The following is a 19,797-nucleotide window of genomic DNA, read 5'->3' on the forward strand; positions in this document are numbered from 1 at the left end:
AAATTCAGCTACAGCTGTTGCACAGCTGTTCGCTCTCGCGAATATGTTCGGACTTTTTCAACACTAAAACTCCGTTTCTCTCGCGAACATGTTCGGACATGCACAAAACATGAATAAAACGGAACAGACACAACAGAAAAATAGTGTCGCATATTTTTGTCCGTGATATCCACAAAAATTCATTTGCACGTCCCCGCGATGTTTGTGTTTTGCGGCGACTCTAAGAATTGATTTTACAATTTACACTAATTAAAACAGTTTAAACTAAAGGAGATGAAAGAAAAATTCGTAAGTCGCGCGAGGCGAGTAGAATAACGGGGAAAATCGTGTGCAATTAACGGGGTCACTCACCCACGCCGAGAAACAGCAACAAAAAGCGCAATGTGTTATCAAAGTTACAAATGAAAATTAAATTATAGTTTACTGCTCGAAAAGTGAAAAAAAGCCCTGGAAAAGTGCAGAAAGAGACAGGGGAAGTGATGCAATTGCCACCAATACACACATATACGTGCACCAAAACAACATTGAAATCAAAGAGAAACAACAAAATAAATGCTGCACAAATCAGCAGAAAGACAGGTGAAAAACAAGACAAATATGAGCGAATATCGAGCAAGGTGATTTTGCACGTTTAATCTGCTTAGAAAAGAGAGTGTTTAAGTGTGTCTTATTTGCTCTTTCGCTCTGTCTCTCTTTCCCCACCCCCCCACACTCTTTGGGACATCTGTGCCGTGCCTGTCTTGTGGTGTCTTGTTTGTCTGTCCTTTTTTGCCCCCCTGCCGTAGCCGCAGCGGCAGACTCGTTTTGCTCTACACATGTACGTGTGTAGGTGGGCTAGGTGTGTGCGTGTGTGCTTACAGGGTTCCTGTTTGGTTTCTCGAAAAAATCTCAAGCAACAGTTACACCAGCCTAGAGCTGAAGAGCCCCCTGTATTTCCAGGCCTGAGGTGGGTGCCTGGAGGTAAAGGAAGGCACTTGTTACAGATTCCTTCCCCTTTCGCTCTTCCTCTTTCCCTGTCGCTGCTGTCTCGCTCTCTGTCTCTCTCTCTCTCTCTCTCTTTGTCCCCCCAACAGGGGTTTTCTTTGTGGCGTTTTCCCGAGGCGTTCTTGTTGTTTTTCAATTGATTTATTTTTGCATAATCGTTCAGTGCCAGACCCATCGAATCGACCGAGAGACCGAATTCATAAGCAAAACACACGCCAAGTACTACAATTGACATAAGTACATATTGTACCTACAATACATTCTTATTCTTGTATATCTGTATTCCATGTGCGATTTTTGACAGCGAGGGGAGAATATCCAAAGAAGTGCTAATGGCAAATGCATATTTCCAATGATTCCAATCTCAAGCCATAATTCTTCTGGACTTCTACATATCCGCTGCCTCCAATGACTCACAGAAACTGTCAAATTAACTGTTTTCCAGTCGTGCTTTTTGATAAACTGCAAAGGCAAACAGTTCCAGATTAGCCAGCTCTAAACTGGTTTCTCCACCTCATCTTTTCTGGATAGTCTACGATAAAGTGAACTTTCTAGTATTATAAATTTTAAAGCATTGCTGATCAGGGAATATGTGTAGCTTTTGATTTGATTACACCTCGATGTGTAATTCCCATACGAGTGTTCGTATTGCTTGTTCCATTTCTTGCGCTTGGCTGGCGCTCTCCCCCGCCTCTCTCTCCGTTCCCTTTACCTTTGTGTCTGTGTCTGCAGCCCCAATTAGCTGCTGGGGGGCCACTGCTTGCCAAATCTTCGCACGTAACCCAATGCAAAGGAAAAAGACAGCAATAACTATAACAAAGCATCAACATAATCAAGCAGCCGCGTCTCGCTCTCCCTAACGGTGTCTGCCAGCATTAAGAAAACGTAAACCTGTTCTCTCTCTTTCTCTCTCTCTCTGCCTCTCTCACTCCTGCTCGACTTACTCATTCAAGCAAGTCTTTCGCGCAAAGCAAAGCTCTCGCAGGTAGAGAGAGAGAGGAAGGTGAATGAGAGGTAAGGCAGTCCCGCTCTCAAGGTAACCGCATAGGGGTATGCCTTACCTTCTCTTGAACATACTCTGAGAAAGAGAGCCTGTGATCTGGTGGAATGACTCGCAAGGTGTTTGGACGAATGAAAGAAAATGCAATAAATAAATTAAATCGTTCATTTCTTTGCAGCAGCAAAAGAAAATCGCATCAAAAAATGTTTCAGCTTAATGCCAAAATAATGAAATAGCGGAATCTCGACGAAATTTTGTGTTTACAAATATCTACATTTTGCGAAAGAATCTCAATGAACAATCCGATCGAATGAAAACTTGAGAACAAAATTTGAAAAGTGTGCAGCAGCTGCCTCAACGAAAGAGCAGAGAAGAAAGGACGGACGGAAGGAAGGAAGGAAGGAAGGACGGAAGGCAAGTTGAAGGTGAGTACTCAAATTGTGTGTGTTGCTTCATTCATTGGGCAGTGGAGCTCTGTCAACAGATCTTTAACTGAAAACTTCCCACACACATGCCCCCAGAAACCATGTCGCGAGCATTTCAATGGCCCACAGATTGAATATTATTATTTTTCGTTGGTGCTTCTATTTTTGAAAATCTTAAATATAATCGAACATTCCGTGTGGTGGCCGAACCGAATCTTATCTTTGAGGATACCTACTCCTCCAGCTCCACTACTTCGGAAGACTCTGAGTATTTTATGGCTGAGGGGAGCTCTCAAAAGGATTCTGATGAATCTTTTACATGCACTGATATGAGTACTTCGGAGGGGTCCATAAAAGACGATGGGCCAGCAGACGCAAAGCCAGGAAGTGGATCAATCGATTTTAAAAATGGCAAATTAGGCAAATTCTGGTGCGTTATTTGCTAATCAGTTTGCAAATTACGCTGCGAAATAAAAACATGCCCATTCCACATTCTTTTTAGACGACCAAAGGAATTTTTAAATCTACATTTTTTGTGGGTTCTCAAACAAATAAATAATAAATTTACTAAAAAATTACGTGACAGCTCTGCTCTCCTCGAAAAACGTATGTAGCTGTAACTATGACGAAAATTAAAATTGTATCCGAGAGTGTGTCACACAATATCAATCAAAGTCGCAGCAGAAACAAATAGCAGAAAAAACCCACAAACCCGAAACTGCAACCCAATTTCGAACCTAACAAAGATTGGTCAGGAAGGTGGCCGCCGGGAGGAGATGGAGGGGCGAAAAATGTGTGGAAAATCGATTAAAACGCCAGCAATTGGAACGATTTAAGGACTTCCTGGCTAAAAGTTGCCCGTGTCGAGGGCGTTCAACCTCTCAGACTTCAGCCAGAGGCAAAAAGTTCGATTCGATTTGATTTGATTTGTGTGTTAGATGCCCTGTGCTTGGAGATGCCCTTGCCAAAGCGGGTATACTGGGATGTTGGTGGAACAGAGAGGAAGGAAGTGCATTAGCATGGCCAAAGGATATGGGATCTAAATGGGTTTCCTGGCTTGAAGCATAAGCGGGGGAATTCAAGGCTTTGTCCTAGAAACGATTCAACAAAGGGCATTCCTAGCTTCGGCTTTGTGGAACTCTCTTCTGTTTTTTTTTCGCTGCAATCAACTTCCATCCAAAGTTCTCGCTTTTTGCAGCTGTCTTTTGCCCGTCAATTGTTTTCCCGATGGCACAGTGTGGCAGCGGTAGTCACAGTCATTAAAACTTTTCAGTTTGTTTCCCAATCTCTCCATCTAACGCGGCGCTGCCTTCATTTATAAACCTTTGTTCGTTGTTGGTCGCCGAAGTGGAGTGTTTTTCGGTTTTTCTGCTTTTGTGTGTAATCATCGAATGAGTTTTCATCTATTGTCCAATTACGGCCTTTGAGCGAGCTTTGCTTTGAGTTTCGTTAATTCATTAAAAACCCATAGGCGGAAATGTTTCCATAAACGGAGCAGCAGCAGTTACATAATTATGCCACTTGCAAATCGCTTGATACACACATTCCCCAACCTTTCCACGTCTCCATATTAATCGGAACATTAAAATTTCAATTTAGTTTGCCCCGCCAGTCAGCAGAAAACGTGCCGAACTTATGGTTTTCCAAGTTTTCCCAGAACTAAATGTTTGCTTAGACTGTAGAGGAGAGTAGTGCCTGCCGTACCCCTTAAAGTACAACCCCACTTACTGTGGAAGCACTTAAAAATCAGCCCCCCCCCCCCACCATCGAAAACTGGCAATTAAAAACACATAAAAAATGTGAAGAAAAACGAGCACAAAGAAGAACTTTAAACAACAAATAAGTTGGCAAAATGTTTACACTTGGGTCTGGAGCAAATACGTTCCGATGTGCTATGTGCCAGGAATCGTTAGAAATCGTTGATTGGGGGGGATGGGGGGGGAGGCAGGGCCAGACGGGGAGAGGAAGAGTCACGCCAACTGATTCCAGTTTTTGTTTTTTTGGGTGTTGGGGGGTTTTCGGCTTGGGGGGATAGACAAAAGCACACCCGAAATTTCTCATATTCGTCAATCGGCGACTTTTGTTTTCGTTTCTCATTCTCAGGCGGGAGAAAGCGCGACACAAGTCTCTCACCAGCAACAATGAGAAATTATACAAATTTCAACCATAACAACAATGATAGACCTTTTCGTGAATTTAGAAAAAGAAATAAAAACCAACAACAAAGCACGACAAATGTTGACATTTTCAAATTGCGATGAACACAGAGCTTTTTAGGGCCAACCATTCATACACTCGTACACTGATGCACTCTGATTCATTCATTCATTCACTCACTTACCTATTTATTTCATTTTTTTCTGTGTGCTTTTTCATCTTTTCCTGTTGTATGAATATTTTGGATTTGGTATGGGTTTGCCTTTGCCTTTTCCCCGATTTTGGTCGCATGTTGGCGTTTTTGGGTCACATTAATGGGTGCTTTTTGTGTGTTGTGCCCCGAATGCACACGCAAATTAAACTTACCCCCTCCCAACTCCACCCGTTCCCCACTCCTCACTCTAAATGCAATTTGGGGATACCTCTCTCCCTTATGCGGATGGAATATTAAATAATTTATGTGTTAATTTTGGGCCACACTTAATTTACTTTCTTTTTCACCAAAAAGACAGAAAATATATAGAGAGAAAACGAACTAGGGTCGAAAATTAACTTCTTATCGGGGGGGACTTGATTCGTTTCGCCTGAATAATTTATACAGATTTTACATATTAAAAGATTACCATTTCTTTGTGTTCTTCTGGAGTTTTGTCTAGCTCCCCGTTCCCCCCATTCCTTGTGGCTCTCTGTGGGATGTTGGCCTCTGTTCTGGTTAATCCCAAACCAAAGTCTCTTCCTATATTAAGTCCCTCACTAAACAAACAAAGAGGCAAACAAACAAACCAAATCCAGCTCCGATCTATCCAACTACTAGTCTGGGGATCTGTGGATCTGTGGCGGGAGTCTGTGGGTCTCTGTTGATCTCTGTGGTGTGTGCTGTGTTGATTTGTCTTCATTATCAGCTCGTTGACTCGTTTCTTGAATAAACATACATTTCGTTTTGGGGGAGCAGCACAGCATCTAATAGATGTGGCCATGATTGTTTGTTGGTAAAACACTATTTTTAATCGCCGAGCAGAAGCGCGTTGCCAAGTCGCTCCACCCACGACATAGTCAGCCGCCCACTGCCTCCTCCTCCGCCTCCTCCACCTCCTCTCTGCACGAGCTATTTTCGTCCGATCGAACGATTTCTGTCATTCCCCCAGAGATGAATACCCCTCCTATATATCATATTGTGACAGTACTGCCACATAAATGGAGGACTAATGGGAGCTTGGAGTAGATGCAGCAAGCGAATGCTCACTGTTGTGTTTGCTCCTGCTCTTTTATTGGAATTTACCTGCCAACTAAATCGACTCATATGTTCTCTTGTTTATCTTTAGCTTTATCTTTATCTGAGATACATTTATTGACGTTTGGCTTCTGCTTCTGTTTTTGTTTTCTTTGTAAGTTATGCCCCGGGCCGAGTCTTTATTGTACAATTACCAAACGTGCGTCAAATGCAGGCCTCTCTGGACGCAAAGATACTCTTGAGGGGGGTACAGAGGGGTGGGGGCCAAGCTTTAGATTATTTCCGACTGCTACGTAAAATCATTTCAGCCAAGTGCTGCCGTAATGATATCTGTTATTGTTTGCTTCTGGCTTCCCCCTTCTGCTGGCCATATATTCATTTCCCTTCTTCAGAGTCTCTCCCCCCCCTCGCTCTCTCCCTCTGTGGCAGTGGCAAGTGTATCTCTTGTTTTATCAGCTGCTGAAAGTTTTAGTCGTGCAAACACAAGTCGAGAAGAAGGTTTTTCTTGTCTCGAATATTGTTTTCGTTGTGCATACGGCGAGTGCGGGTATGTGCGTCTCTGTGTCTTTGAATTATTATCCAAGAGCCAGCAGTGACGTCAAAGTGCAGTCCAAGGGGAAAAGAGTCTGTATCTGCATGCATTTTCCATCTAGTCTCATCATTCATTCACAGCTAGAAAGAAACCCTGCTGCCAGACCAGTCCCAGCCATGAAGTACCCTCAAAGATCTATGACTATTTCTGAATCTATAACCAGTGCAAGGCTAAGACTTGACTGGAGTGCTGTAATCCGAATCATTGCTTGAATAGCATTCCGATTCTGATTCTGATTTGTTTAATTATGTTTATGCCTTCGACGGGACTTAATTGTGTCAATTTGCTGTGGAGCTGCGGCCTGGCCTTCACCAGCCTCACCAGCCGGTCCAACGAGTACCAATGAATGAGTGAATAGATGGAGATATGTATCTACAGGAGGTCTATGTTGAGATACCGGTTTGCAGAGTGAGCCAGAAACACACCCACTTGAAATGCTGTCATCCATTCCGTCCATTCCATCCATCGGAGTCGTGCACTGACCAGCGAGCAAGCAGCGGAACCGTAATTATCAAGAATCGGTCTTTGTCTTTGTATCTGACTCTGACTCTCGCTGGGACTCGTGATCATGAATCGATCAATTGCTGCCCCTGCTATCTGCTGCAGTTGGATGACTGTGAGAGAGGTTAAACCGTACTCTGGCTAATAATCGAGGTCATCATTCTTGGAGGAGGAGCAAACACAAAGCGGGAAGATCAGCGAACTCTTCATCTGCGAACGATGCAGATGATTCAGCCCCAGGGGCTGATGAGATCTTGGGCAATTCTCGGGGTCTCTCTCGTTCGGTGACATGTGACTTTTGTGGACTTTCGTGTTGCAATTAAAAGCAGCAGCCAACAATGGCAAATGTGTCGCTTTCGCAGTCGTAGTTTCAGTCCCAGGTTCCATTCAAAAACCCGCTCTACTCTGGCCCCAGCTGCAGTGACTACTAAGAGGATTATTTGCCACTCCGTTGCACCGTTGCTGAATCTCTGGCAAGACTCTAGGGAGTAGCACTCTGCGAGTTGTAATCCGATCCACTCCATCTAGCTCACACTCGCACCACTTTTCGGTGTTTTGTTGTGCTTGGGGAGGCATCTGGGTGGGTGGAGTAGATGGCTAGCACGTCATGGAAGCCCCTTTCATTCAGGCCAAAAACCCAGCCCCAGCTCCAGTGCAAAGTAATTTAAAACAAAAAGCTTAAAACGAGTTTGTCGAATTCCAAAAGCCAAATAATTACACGAAACGCATTCGAGTTGCAGCAACGAGTGTCATGAGGGGTAAGCCGCTGGGGGCTTAGGCAACTTGAGAGTTTCAGTTGAGTGGCCCCAAAGAACCCCCAACGAAGAGAACCGAACCCCATTGTTCTCGAGGGAAAGTATATTCATGAAAGGGGAAAAGCAGCAGTGGTTTTATTTCAAAGAATAGACGAAAGTAGAAGACAAGCGAGAGGGTACTAGCAATAACGAGTAAGCGAATAGCGAGACAAAAGGATGGACTCTTGTGGATCCTGTTAGGCATTACGTTTCTCTCTTCCGCCGCATGAAATTATTTCGCCTGCGATCCCCAAAAGCCACAAAAGACGTCAAACAGAGGGCTGTTTATCTATTTACTCGCAGGGGAACGGAACGGGACGGGACGGGAGAGTACTCCGTAGTAAACAAAAATATATTACGTAAAGTGTACATTCGTATGAATGTGGGTCAGAGGGTCAAGCGGCAGGCAGCATCTAAATAATCTCGTTTCCACAATTTCTGAATTATTTAATGTAAATGGAAGAAGAAGGGAGACACTGAATGCCTTATCTCTCGCCGTCACTCCATGTCATTCGCTCTGTCCCGTCCCGAGAACAGATCACAGCTCAGATCGGACCTCCGATCGGACCTACGATCAGACCTCAGTTGTCTGTCTATTCAGAACTTTGTTGTTATCTGCATTCACCGTGCATTTTGAGATCTTAATACTTAGTTTTGAAACCTGAAAACGTTCGACAAATGGAAACCAGATGAGAGTTCCGGAGTAATTAATCTGAATATTTCTTTATTCTTGATGTCCCCTATTAAAGTTTATGGGCTTTCCGGTTGCGGTGTCAATTTGACGATGGCTGTGCCTGTCCTTGGGAGATTATCAGAATCCAATGCCACAGCAAAAGCAAACATTAAACAGCTGGGCACACAAGATGGAGCGCCCCCTTTGGAGGGCATGGGAAATCAAGTTGTTTGTTCACGGGAGAGATACCCGTGGATGTCCGCAGTGCTATCAGCCTGTTGCCATGGCCCATGGGTGTTGCCTCCCATCCGTGGCACGGGGAAAACCTCGAGGAAAGACTTCAAAGTAGACAGACAGAATGTATCTCTATTCTTGACTATCTTTCAGGCCCGCTCTCTTATCAGTGGGAAATTTCAAAAACATCTCATTCTTATCAGCAGACGAAGAGGAAGAAAGAAGAAGAAGGAACATTCTCGGAAACACTGCAAAGTAATGTTTCGGCGTAAATTAATTATTATTGATTCAAGTTTTCGCCATGGCTTGGAAAGTATCTGCGTATCTGTGTATCTGTGCCTTTTATCTACTACTAACACACAGGAAAAGGCCCAGAAAAAGGCGGAGAAAAACAAAACAAACAGCAGGCAGGCGAAAGAAACTCGTTTCGAAAACTTAACTTCCTGTATGCGGCATTTCATATCTGTATCTGTGTATCTGTGGAGATTCGTAAATGGCAGTGCAAAATTTGCACTGTAATTTTATTCACTTTCCATTTACTCGTACTTTTGATTGTTTTCCTCGCCCAAGTTCCATTAAGATTCTAAAAATGAACGAATGAACAATAAAAACCCAAGAAGGAACGAGAAGGAAACACTCTGTGAGACAGAGACAGAGACAGGCGGGGTGACGGTGACACATGCAAAAAGCCAAAATATCTCCTCGACTCTTCACTCGAAACGAGTTTCTTTATTTGGCTTAGACAAAAGGCTGCTCGTCGTTTGGCGACTGGACTGACCTTTACCATTTTTTTGTTGTTGCTGTTTTGGCCAAGAATCAGCCCGAAATAAATCTTGTTTGTGGCTTTGCACTTGTGATTCTGTCATTGGCCTGGCTCCAGGCTACTTCTCTCCGGCACTTGTTGACTTTCGTCTCATTGTCTCGTTTAATTACATCAGCCATTGCTCACAGACCCGTCCGCCCCCCGCTCTTCTTCTTGGGGGTTCAATGTTCTCTCCACCCCGCGAAGAGATAGAGACAAAGACGACGGAGACCGAGACCGAGAGACGTGATCGTCATACGTGGACGAGTGGAATAACCCACCAAAGGGCGTGATCAAGGAACTAACTTCAAACGAAACGAATCGAAACGAAACGATCAAGATCAAAACAGGTGTACTATTAAACCAGCCACGCAGTTGGAATTCTAATTTACTTATTTGGAAGTGTGAGAGTGGAAATATATAGAGGATTATAGAGAGAGTTGGCCAAAAAATATCCTGCAATCCCTTGCCACATCTGTAAGCTTATACAAGATGCACCTGTCACGTGTCGCCTGCCACCTGCCACTGGAATCCATTCAATCCATATGCAAAAAAAAATATTAATTTTAAGAAATTGCTGCCGTGTGGCATTCCTCGTGTCTGCGTCTGCTTTCACAATGCCCCATCCAGTACCATCCCATCATTTCGTATCCTGTTGCCACAGATGGAAAGACATTTCATAAATGATGTCCAATTATGTAATATTTCTGTGTTGTTGTTTTCTCTGGCCCCCCTCCGAAGGGGGAGCCCAAGGGTACGGTAAAAAATGTTGTGCCGCTTCCATGTCGTGGATGGCGTGGATGTTGCCCTTTAATTAACTCTCATTCGCGCAATTCATGCGAGAGAGTCACTCGAGAGCGAGAAATGGATTCGATTTGTGTTTTTATGATAAATTACGAAACACTCAATGAAATATATATATATATCTGATGGATCGGATAATCAGCGAACATTTCCTGGCTGTGTTTTTGTTTTGAAAGTTCTCTAATTACGAATCACGCTGCCCTGATCGGATCGGATCGGAGCAGATCCATTTCCTGCATCATCTATCTGGCGACTGCCGCAACTGGAACACGAGGGCCACATTGTGTTTTTTGGCAATTGGCCAAAGAAATGGCCATAAAATAAGGCCACAAAAGTTGGCTATTTCATCATCCATCTATCCAGCCTCTTTCATCCATGGAACATAACAGAACAGAACAGGCGCAGTGGCAGTGGCAGTGGCAGTGGCTGTGGCAGCATCTGTGTGACACCAAAAACTGAATAAAAGGCACACAAAATGTTCAAAATGTGGAACATGAAAGCAATAAGCTGCAACATTTGTGGGTCATCCATTCAATGGGTAGCAGCAGTAGGAAGGGTGGGGGGGGCGTGGTAGAAGCAGGAGCAGTAATTGATTAACTGTGGGGTCAGTCGGTGGGTGGCAGGAGCGGAGCCAGAAGTGCAACCGAGACTAATGGGTAGAGCCCCGATGGCAGCACCTAAATCACACTTAAGCGGTGGCCACCAAGTGAATTCTTGAATTAGTTGCCATTTGCTGGGGCTCCCAGAGGAACTGGGGAGGAAGGGAGCCCGAGGAGGAGCAGAAAAGAAGCACAATCACGAGCATTAGCCTTTTTCTTTCTGATGATTTTCATATTTCCATTGAGCCGCAGGGGAAATCGATATATTACCGCCTGCTTTCCCTCTTTATGGGTGCGTGTGGTGTGGGGGAGGGGCGTGTCCAAGTGTTGTTGTAGTTCCTTTTGTTGTTGCATATAATGTGTACTCGTCTATACATTAATGAAGGGAAAAGAAAGGGAAGACTGGTTAAGTGAGCACACAGTGGAGGGCCTTTCGGGAGGAGGGTTCGTGTGGCGTGTGGTCGTGTGGTCGTGTCACGCGTGCATCTCTATCATCAACAGAAAGATGGCACCACCAGCGTCCTTCTTCCGCGTGTCACCGGTGCATCTCTCTTCTAAGGCCTACCCACATGTCTTCCATCGGTTGCATGGTGTCTGTGCCTCTGTGTGTGTGGCAAGCTTTTTAATAGAAGACGGCGGCGGCAAGCATCCTTCTTATCCTTCAGCGGAAGTCTGCACAACCAAAAAGGGGGCAGATGTCGAGGGGCATTCCGTAATTATCTTTCTTTTTCCCTCAGTCAGTCCCAGTCGCAGTCCCAGTCTCAGGCAGTGGCAGTGGCAGGGGCAGTTCCAGTCGCATGTTGCACACTGACTTTGTGTGGGGCTTTGGGAGCAATTAGTGGGCGATGGAGCTTCATTCAGGAAGTAATCGGCGGCGTCATCAGCTGTGTGTGTGTGTGAGAGTCGAAAGTCCCTAATGACAAGTGCCCCACCGCAAAGAGGCGGCTGGGGGGGGGGGGGGGGCAGGGCGACAGAAGTTGGAGATTCTATTGATAAGAAAAGCTGTGTTTCCTTGTTCCTTCTTTTTTGCAGGCTATGCCTCAGAGTCGAACGATTGTTTGATTGATTGAACGAATGAATTATTGTGACGACCTGAGCGCTGGATAAATGCTACAGCAGAATGTCGGCGAAACGTTCATCCGGATCCGGTGCCCAGCATATCGAACAGTACACGAACCCCTCCTTCGAGCAGGAGTCCTCCGACCCCCCACAGGCCACAGGAGCCGTTGTCGCCGCCGCGACTGTCACGGGAACAGGCACCGGCACCGGCAACGGCAACGCGACTGCCACAGCCAGTGCCCCTGCCGGTGGCAGCCACATCCACATTCAGAGCTCCAACAGCAATGCCAGCGATGCCAGCACGACACATCGCAAAGGTCACAGGTGAGGAAACGAAACAATTACAATTGCCAGAGCCACAGCCACAGCCAGAGGCAGAGCCAAAGACATTAGCCACGTAATTTGGAGCCCACCTGCTCCCGCTTCCCGCTTCCCTCCGATGGAAGGGGGGGCCAAAACTATTTACATAAATTGACACTTTCCCTGCGGAGGGGGAGGTTGAGACAACAAACAAAAGCGAAGAACGAAACGAAGCATTATAGCCGATACTCCATATCGATAATTAGCTTGGGGGCGGCACGTAGCAGGAGGCACGTTTAGAGGGGCACGTGGCAGGAGGAGGGGCTGGCGGGACTGGCGCTGGCGCTGGTTTAGGACTTAATAATTCATAAGACTGCAGCGCCTTCCGCTTCGAAATTCAATCGATACGAGGCGATTGCGATGAGTAGTTGTCGGTCAAGTTTGAAATATTCAAAGGCACCACCCACTCCACGGCACGCCCCCCTGTCAGTGGCCCCGCTCAGCCCAACGGGGAAAGCGTGACAAACAAGTCCAGGGTGAGAGCAGCACGTGAGCTTCGACTTCCATTCACTCGATGGCGCCGCAGTCATCCGCGTGCACTGCCAGACGAAGGAACTCCTAACACAACCGGAAGGAGAACGGGAATAGAGAGAGACCCAGAGACCCAGGGACCCACGGACCCACAGACCCACAGACCAGACTCAGTGGCACATCCAACGAGAGGCAGAGTAAGAGACGAGCAGGGTAGAGGGCATTTTGTGGTTACAGCAGCTGCTGCCAAGCCAAACAGCAAACAGCCAACAGCAGTGGAGGCAGAGCAGAGTGTGGTGTGGTGTGGTGTGTGTCTTGGCCAAACGCCCAAAGTGCTTGACATTGAATGGGGGGCAAGCCGGGTCCGGGTCGCCCTCCAACGGCCTTGGACCGTCCGCTTTCGCGTCCGTGGCCGTCGCCAAGTTCTAGGCCGGCTTATAGACAGCCGAATGCCGAATGCCGTAGGCCTTAGGCCTCAAAAAACAGAGCAGAGAAAGGATGGATGGAGGGAACGCAGAAAGGAAGGTCGAGGCTTTCAATACCCTAAGGCTAGGCTCTTGGAGTTTGGGAATCAATCGATTTGCCAGAATACTCTACCCTGTACTCAAGGAAGTCTTGAGAGAGGGGCGAAAGGGCGGGAGAGGGCACTTTGGGACCTGCTTGTGGCAGCATAGCCAATGTGGTATCTGGTATTCTTGGGAATCGTAATCACATCAGTTACACTTTTGTCAGGGCATAGAAATTTCCAGTTTGCGATTCCAGTCTAGAGAACACACACAGCTGTTTTAGATTTCGTTCGTTTTGGCCAAAAGCTCAGCATCAAAAACCCAGTGAAAGAAATATGCAAGAAAATCAAAGAAGATTCAAAGTCTAGGGATCTGACAAGAGACACAATTTGCCATTTCAGGCGGCAGGAATCGATGTACCAGATGACTGGACTCTACTCCGAGACGAACAGCGGCGACGACAGCAGCATAGATGCCGCTCTGGGGGATCCCCAGGATCCCCAGTCCCGATCGTCGTTGCCCCCCACAAGTGCACCGGCTGCTGCTGCTGCTGCTGCATCGGTGGACAGCGTGATGGTCAAGTGCCACAGTCGGCAGGCGTCGGCGGGCAAGTGTCCGGCCGATGAGGAGGAGGACTACGACGAGGAGCAGTTCCGGTCGGGAGACTGCGGGATCCTCAACTGCCGGCCGAATAGCATCCAGAGGTTCGCCCGCATCAAGATCTTCGTGCTGCTGCTCTCGCTCCTGGTGATGATGCAGCAGGCGCTGAGCTCCGGGTACATCAACTCTGTGATCACGACCATCGAGAAGCGCTTCGAGATCCCCTCCAGCTACTCGGGCCTGATCGCCTCCAGCTACGAGATCGGCAACGTGATAACCGTGATCTTCGTCAGCTACCTGGGCAGCAGGCGGCACATCCCCGTGTGGATCGGCATCGGGGCCGTCATCATGGGCATCGGTTCGCTGGTGTTCATGGTGCCGCACTTCACCGGAGAGCCCAATCCGGGCATTGCCATCCTGAACAAGACCAGCGACAACATCTGCCGCAGCGCCTTGGTGCGGGACCAGGACATGGATCTGGGGCGCCTCTCCAGCGGCCTCTCCAACCAGCCGCTCGCCCCCCACACGCTGCGCGAGGACAACTGTCTCGAGGGCAAGGCCTCCACCACCGGCCCCGTGCTGCTCTTCGTCCTGGCCCAACTGCTGCTCGGCTGCGGCGGCAGTCCGCTCTTCACCCTGGGCACCACCTACGTGGACGACCACGTGCGCACCGAGAGCTCCTCGATGTACATCGGTTGCATGTACAGCATGGGCGCCTTCGGGCCCGTGGTGGGCTTCCTCCTGGGCGCCTATCTGCTCTCCTTCCACATGGACTCGCTCTCCTCCGCCACCATATCGATCAGTGAGTGCCCAATCTTCTCCAGAAACGGTCGGATTTTGTAACTTTCTTATTCCCTTGCAGCTCCTGGCGACCGACGATGGGTGGGTCTCTGGTGGGGTGGCTTTCTGCTTTGCGGCGTCATCCTGCTGGTGGTGGCCGTGCCGTTCTTCTCCTTCCCCAAGGTGCTCGCTCGCGAAAAGAAGAAGATCCGCAAAAGCAGCGTCGTCCAGCCCGTGCTGCCCAACAACTCCGTGGTGGCCGGTGGCGGTGGCAGTGTCGGTGGCGTTGGCGCTGCGGTGGTGGCCACCGACGAGCTCGGGAAGGTGGTGAAGAAGGTGGAGATCGTGGCGGTGACCAGCAAGGAGGAGCAGCAGCAGCTGCCTCCGAAGGTGGACACTGGCTACGGCAAGGACATCAAGGACATACCCAAGTCTATGCTGCGGCTGGTGAAGAACCCCGTGTACATTGTGACCTGCCTGGGGGCCTGCATGGAGCTGATGATCGTCTCGGGCTTCGTGGTCTTCCTGCCCAAGTATCTGGAGACGCAGTTCAGCCTCGGCAAGAGCCAGGCCAACATCTTCACGGGATCCATTGCGGTGCCCGGGGCCTGCATTGGGATCTTCCTCGGCGGCTGCATCCTGAAGCGCTTCCAGCTGAAGCCCAAGGGCGCCGTCCAGTTCGTGTTGATCACGAACGTGATCTGCCTCGCCTGCTACGCGATGCTATTCTTCCTGGGCTGCGACAACCTCAAGATGGCCGGCACCACGATCCCCTACTACACCAGCAACAAGGGGGGCTCCACGCTGGAGCAACCCTTCCAGGTGAACCTCACGGCCGCCTGCAACTTCGGCTGCGAGTGCCTCACCAGCGAGGTGGAGCCCGTATGCGGCAACAACGGGCTGACCTACTTCAGTCCCTGCCACGCCGGCTGCACGGCCTTCTCCTCCAGCTCCAACTACACCAACTGTGCATGTGAGTTGTCCACTAAAAGGTCTCCCGAATGGTCTCTGATGATGCTCCTTTGCAGGTGTTCACGCCAACATCTCGAGCAGCATTTATCGCGGGGCTGGCGGTAGCCAGGCCCAGGCTCTCAGCGCCAGAGAGGACTTTGCCGAGGTCACTGTGGTGCCGGTGGCCACGGCAGGACCCTGTGCCACGCCCTGCCGCACCATCTACCCGTTCCTCATCCTGCTCTTCTTCATGACCTTCCTGGTGGCCTCCACGCAGATGCCGCTGCTCATGATCGTCCTGCGTTCGGTGTCCGAGGAAGAGCGCTCCTTTGCCCTGGGCATGCAGTTTGTGATCTTTCGACTCTTTGGCTACATCCCTGCCCCGATCCTCTTCGGCAACCTCATCGACTCGACCTGCCTGCTCTGGAAGTCCTCCTGCGGCGAGAAGGGCGGTCGCTGTCTCATCTACGACATTGAGAAGTTTCGTTACAAGTATGATCTCTAATCCCTTCTAAGGAATAGATTGTAACTATCTCTTCATTCCAGATATGTGGGTCTCTGTGCCTCCGTGAAGCTGGTTGCCCTGTTCATCTTCATCGTGGACTGGTGGCTGGTGCGACGACGCAGGCAGCTGGAGAAGACCAAGCCGCTGAATGCCAGCGATCCGATCATCGGCTCCATCATCAGCCTGGACAAATGTGAGTTAAGAGCTAGCAATAAGAGAAACAGAAGATGTCAAAGGGAGAATACGGAATATGAATTAGAAATGTTAACCTAGAATACGAATAATAGTGCATAAGCCTCTTTATCCTTTGTGTTTGGAGTGGATTCTCAACTTGTTTTCCATTGATGTTTGCTTGCAGTGTTCGAGGAGAAGCTGTCGGGAGCAGAGCCTGCCGCTGGCTTCGTTGGCGGCGCTGGAGAGCTGATCATACCCACAGATATATTGCGGCATTCGCGCAATGACTCGCGCACAATGCAGATGGATTACTGGTGAGTAATTGAGATACAATTCGGTAGAGAATCCTCTGAGAATCTAGCTGAGAATGACATCTCTCTCTGGCAGCTACGACAAGTGCGGACATGTGGTGCCGCCCACAAACACGTGCAACCAGCCGCAGACCAAGTCAAAGAAGCATTTCCGCAGCGCCTCGTGCGACGTAAAGATGATCAAGAGCTTTGCCAGGGATCACAACTCCTCGAGCGGGCCGGCCGATGCCGCGGGACAGGAGGCCGGCGCTGGCAGCAGCAGCAAGTACAAGAATCTCAAAAAGTTCCAGGCGCACACCCGGAACCACTCCACGGATCTGCACGACAATAGTCAGCCCATACGGTACATCCAGAACCAGCTGCGGCCCCAGGACTGTGCCGAGGAGGAGGACGACGATGAGCTGACCACCGGCTGTGGCCACTTCGTGAAGAAGCATTCGCGCAACCACAGCTACGATCAGATCTACATGCCCAACAACATACGCTTTGATGCGGACTTCCTGCGGCATTCCCATCCGCACCACAATCCCAAGAAGAACGTGAATGTGCTCAAGAATGTGGTGGCGGAGACGTGTGGCAAGCTAAAGAACTCCAACGAGATGGAGGCCGGAGGAGGAGGCTCTGGCTCGCGTGGTCATTCGCGCAACAACTCCAAGGACTTGAATACCAAAAGTGCCAGTGGAGCAGCTCCATCGAGCAGCGGACAGCCTGCAGCTGAGCAGCCAACAGCCTCGACGGGACTGAGTGTCCTGCGACATCGTCGCACCAACTCCAAGGATCTGAACTACACAATGCTGGCAGAGGTGACACCGCCTTCAGCTGCTGCACCCGCTGCGAATGTGAATCGAGGAGGAGGAGCAGCAAGCCATCAGCAACAGCAGCACCACTCGCGGAATACGTCGCACCACAAGATCCAGATCGACGACGATCGGAACGAGCTCATCAACGACAACTATGAGGAGGAGGACCGCTCATCATCTCTGCGTCTGTAGTTCCTGTGCTTAGTAAAATAGTGTATGTCCCTGTCAGTTAGCTGTAAGCTAGGATATCGGCACCCTTTTGTGGCACCATTCCAGGCACTTCCTTCGCCTCTTTGTGCGTGCGCGTCTGAGTGAATCCCCATCGCAATCCCATGCAATGAAAGCCCCCACTCCCCCCAACAGCAACTGCTCATTGTACTTACAACAGAGTGTTCAAATCTACTATCCTCGTAGACAATGTGCAAAGTGTTCAAATCAAAGTGCAATCCGCATTCGATTCACGAACGTTGGTATTCTCGACACAATTGCAGATAATATTTATGGATCTATGGATCTAGGCACTAGAATAGGCGTCATATATAGTATACCGATATACCGATATAGATACAAATACAGATAAGCAAAGTAGCAGCATATTGTAGGATGTAGATCGTTGTGATAGGAATATTTTGTATTGTATTTTGTAGTGGAAGAGTGTAGAAGAGTGTGACGAACCCTTCACTGCTCTCGATCGTAGTGCAATCTCGGTTTCGTAGTGAGACAGACGCTTTGACTGAGACTGAGGCCCTGAAAGAAAAAGTGGAAGGACAAAATACATACATAAATACATACATAGAATGCAAGAATAGAAGGGAAGGTGGAAATGAATAGAAAATTCAATGTTTTAATAATCTACGAACGTGTAAACAATTGTCAATGGAAATTGTGCTGTGAAACAATGTGTGAGTACTCGTGTATAGGAAACAACAAACAAAACAATTAATGAAACGAATGTGTCTACAAACAAGAGAAGAAAAAGAGAAGAGGTCGGGGGAAACACGCTGAATGTAATTCTTATGCAATACCACATTTATTTAGAGAATCTTTGTGGACGGACAATGGAAGTGTTGGTTCGAACGAGGAGGATAGGATTGAGGATCGAGGAGCTGGATCGATTAGCTAGAGATTAGATTAGGTCTAAGTAAAAACTGAGAGTGTAAATTCCTTAATTCCCTGTTTTAACCGTAGCGCTGAGATGAGCAGGAGAAGAGCAAAGTTAGCCTAGATTTTAAACAGAATGACGTACTTTAAAAATGCGATAATGCCTTACAATATATCAATTAAATCCATATGGATAATAACACACCATAAGAATAAGAGAAGATCCTAAAACTGCAATGGAGTATCGAGTTCACTTCCCCCAAATAGTCCCTAAGTGATGCAATCTATAGGTTAGCTAGTACTAGCCACTAAGTCTATGTATACACCAGCCAGCCAGCCTGCCATCCGCATGGGCAGCATTATATAGATATATCCCTATATATACAGAAGATATACATACAATTATACATTGATAAGTACCTACAAAATAGCTAAAATTCGAGTTGATATATGTGTGCGTGTGTGCGTTTGTACAACATTACTTATACATTATTGAAAAAGCGATTTTAATCTGCATCAGCATCTGCATACTACATCGATCGTAGTATCTTTGCGGAGCGGAGAAGAAAATATTTTTACTTAGAGAAAATCTTGAAAGTAATCTAAACTAAAAAAAGAAAATGTATGAAATGAAAACAATGAGACTCCTGAACACGAAAACATAAAAATAAATAATATATTGTACTAGACAATTGGAACTAGATGAACGCGGGCGGTGGCGGTGTCATCCTTCAGGTCTTGTAGTCCGCGGAGAGGTGGTCCAATACATGACACAAATCGATGATGGATCAACGTGTTTATGCTGATATATAAGAAATACGAAATGCCGTTGTTGTAGCGAATGTTGGCTGTCGGCACAAAACGAGCGGAATGAGGTCGAGCTATGGAACGATCAGCCAGCTGAATATCCGGACCAAGCTGGAGAAGGAGAGAGATGAGGACACTGAGGAATAGCAGGATATATAAACAGGGAACCAATTAAATGCATGAAGCAGCATGGAAACACACAATTTAATAGTAATTAAAAGAAACAGGTATAAAGTCTATAGTCATAACGGTTACCTGTTGACATACACACATACACTTTATTCCGTACACACTTACGTTTTATACCTTGACTTTATTGACTTGACTTTATTGGTTTAACCTTATTTTAGACACAATAAAATAAAAAGTGATTAGTTAAAACGAGCCAATAATGTAGAAAATTGATTAATGTATCTGATAAAATTATGTGTTCAGTGCTGAGGATCTTAATTAGCTAGTAATATTCAACCGAATATCAAAAACGAGGAGTAAGATGGATCTAGAATACATATATTTACGGTATATTTTTAAAATGAAACAGTATATTTTGGTATATTTCTGAGGGTCGGACGGTAT

At 47.4% G+C, this 19,797-nt stretch overlaps 1 protein-coding gene and 1 long non-coding RNA gene across 5 annotated transcripts; one reads left to right on the top strand and one right to left on the bottom strand.

The window, feature by feature from the left end:
- Positions 1–80: 80 nt before the first annotated feature.
- Positions 81–18,844, top strand: LOC108163111 (solute carrier organic anion transporter family member 5A1). Of its 4 annotated transcripts, none has more exons than XM_017298210.2 (9): positions 81–617; positions 2,163–2,409; positions 11,799–12,179; positions 13,594–14,594; positions 14,655–15,545; positions 15,601–16,015; positions 16,070–16,221; positions 16,387–16,516; positions 16,590–18,844. In XM_017298210.2, the coding sequence occupies exons 3-9, from the start codon at positions 11,917–11,919 to the stop codon at positions 17,503–17,505; spliced, it is 3,768 nt and encodes a 1,255-aa protein (XP_017153699.1). In that variant the 5' UTR covers positions 81–617; positions 2,163–2,409; positions 11,799–11,916; the 3' UTR covers positions 17,506–18,844. The 4 variants fall into 4 exon arrangements, with proteins under 4 accessions (XP_017153699.1, XP_017153695.1, XP_017153698.1 ...); XM_017298206.2 differs by having other exon boundaries at positions 11,829–12,179; XM_017298209.2 differs by having other exon boundaries at positions 81–579; positions 11,829–12,179.
- LOC117188754 lies at positions 18,213–19,735 on the bottom strand. Its single transcript, XR_004472822.1, has 2 exons — positions 19,519–19,735; positions 18,213–19,357 (listed from the first exon to the last, which is right to left on the bottom strand). It is a non-coding gene; the product is annotated as an uncharacterized LOC117188754 (long non-coding RNA).
- Positions 19,736–19,797: the final 62 nt, after the last annotated feature.

This window comes from Drosophila miranda, chromosome 4 (assembly GCF_003369915.1).
Source record: "Drosophila miranda strain MSH22 chromosome 4, D.miranda_PacBio2.1, whole genome shotgun sequence".
Lineage (NCBI taxonomy): Eukaryota > Metazoa > Arthropoda > Insecta > Diptera > Drosophilidae > Drosophila > Drosophila miranda.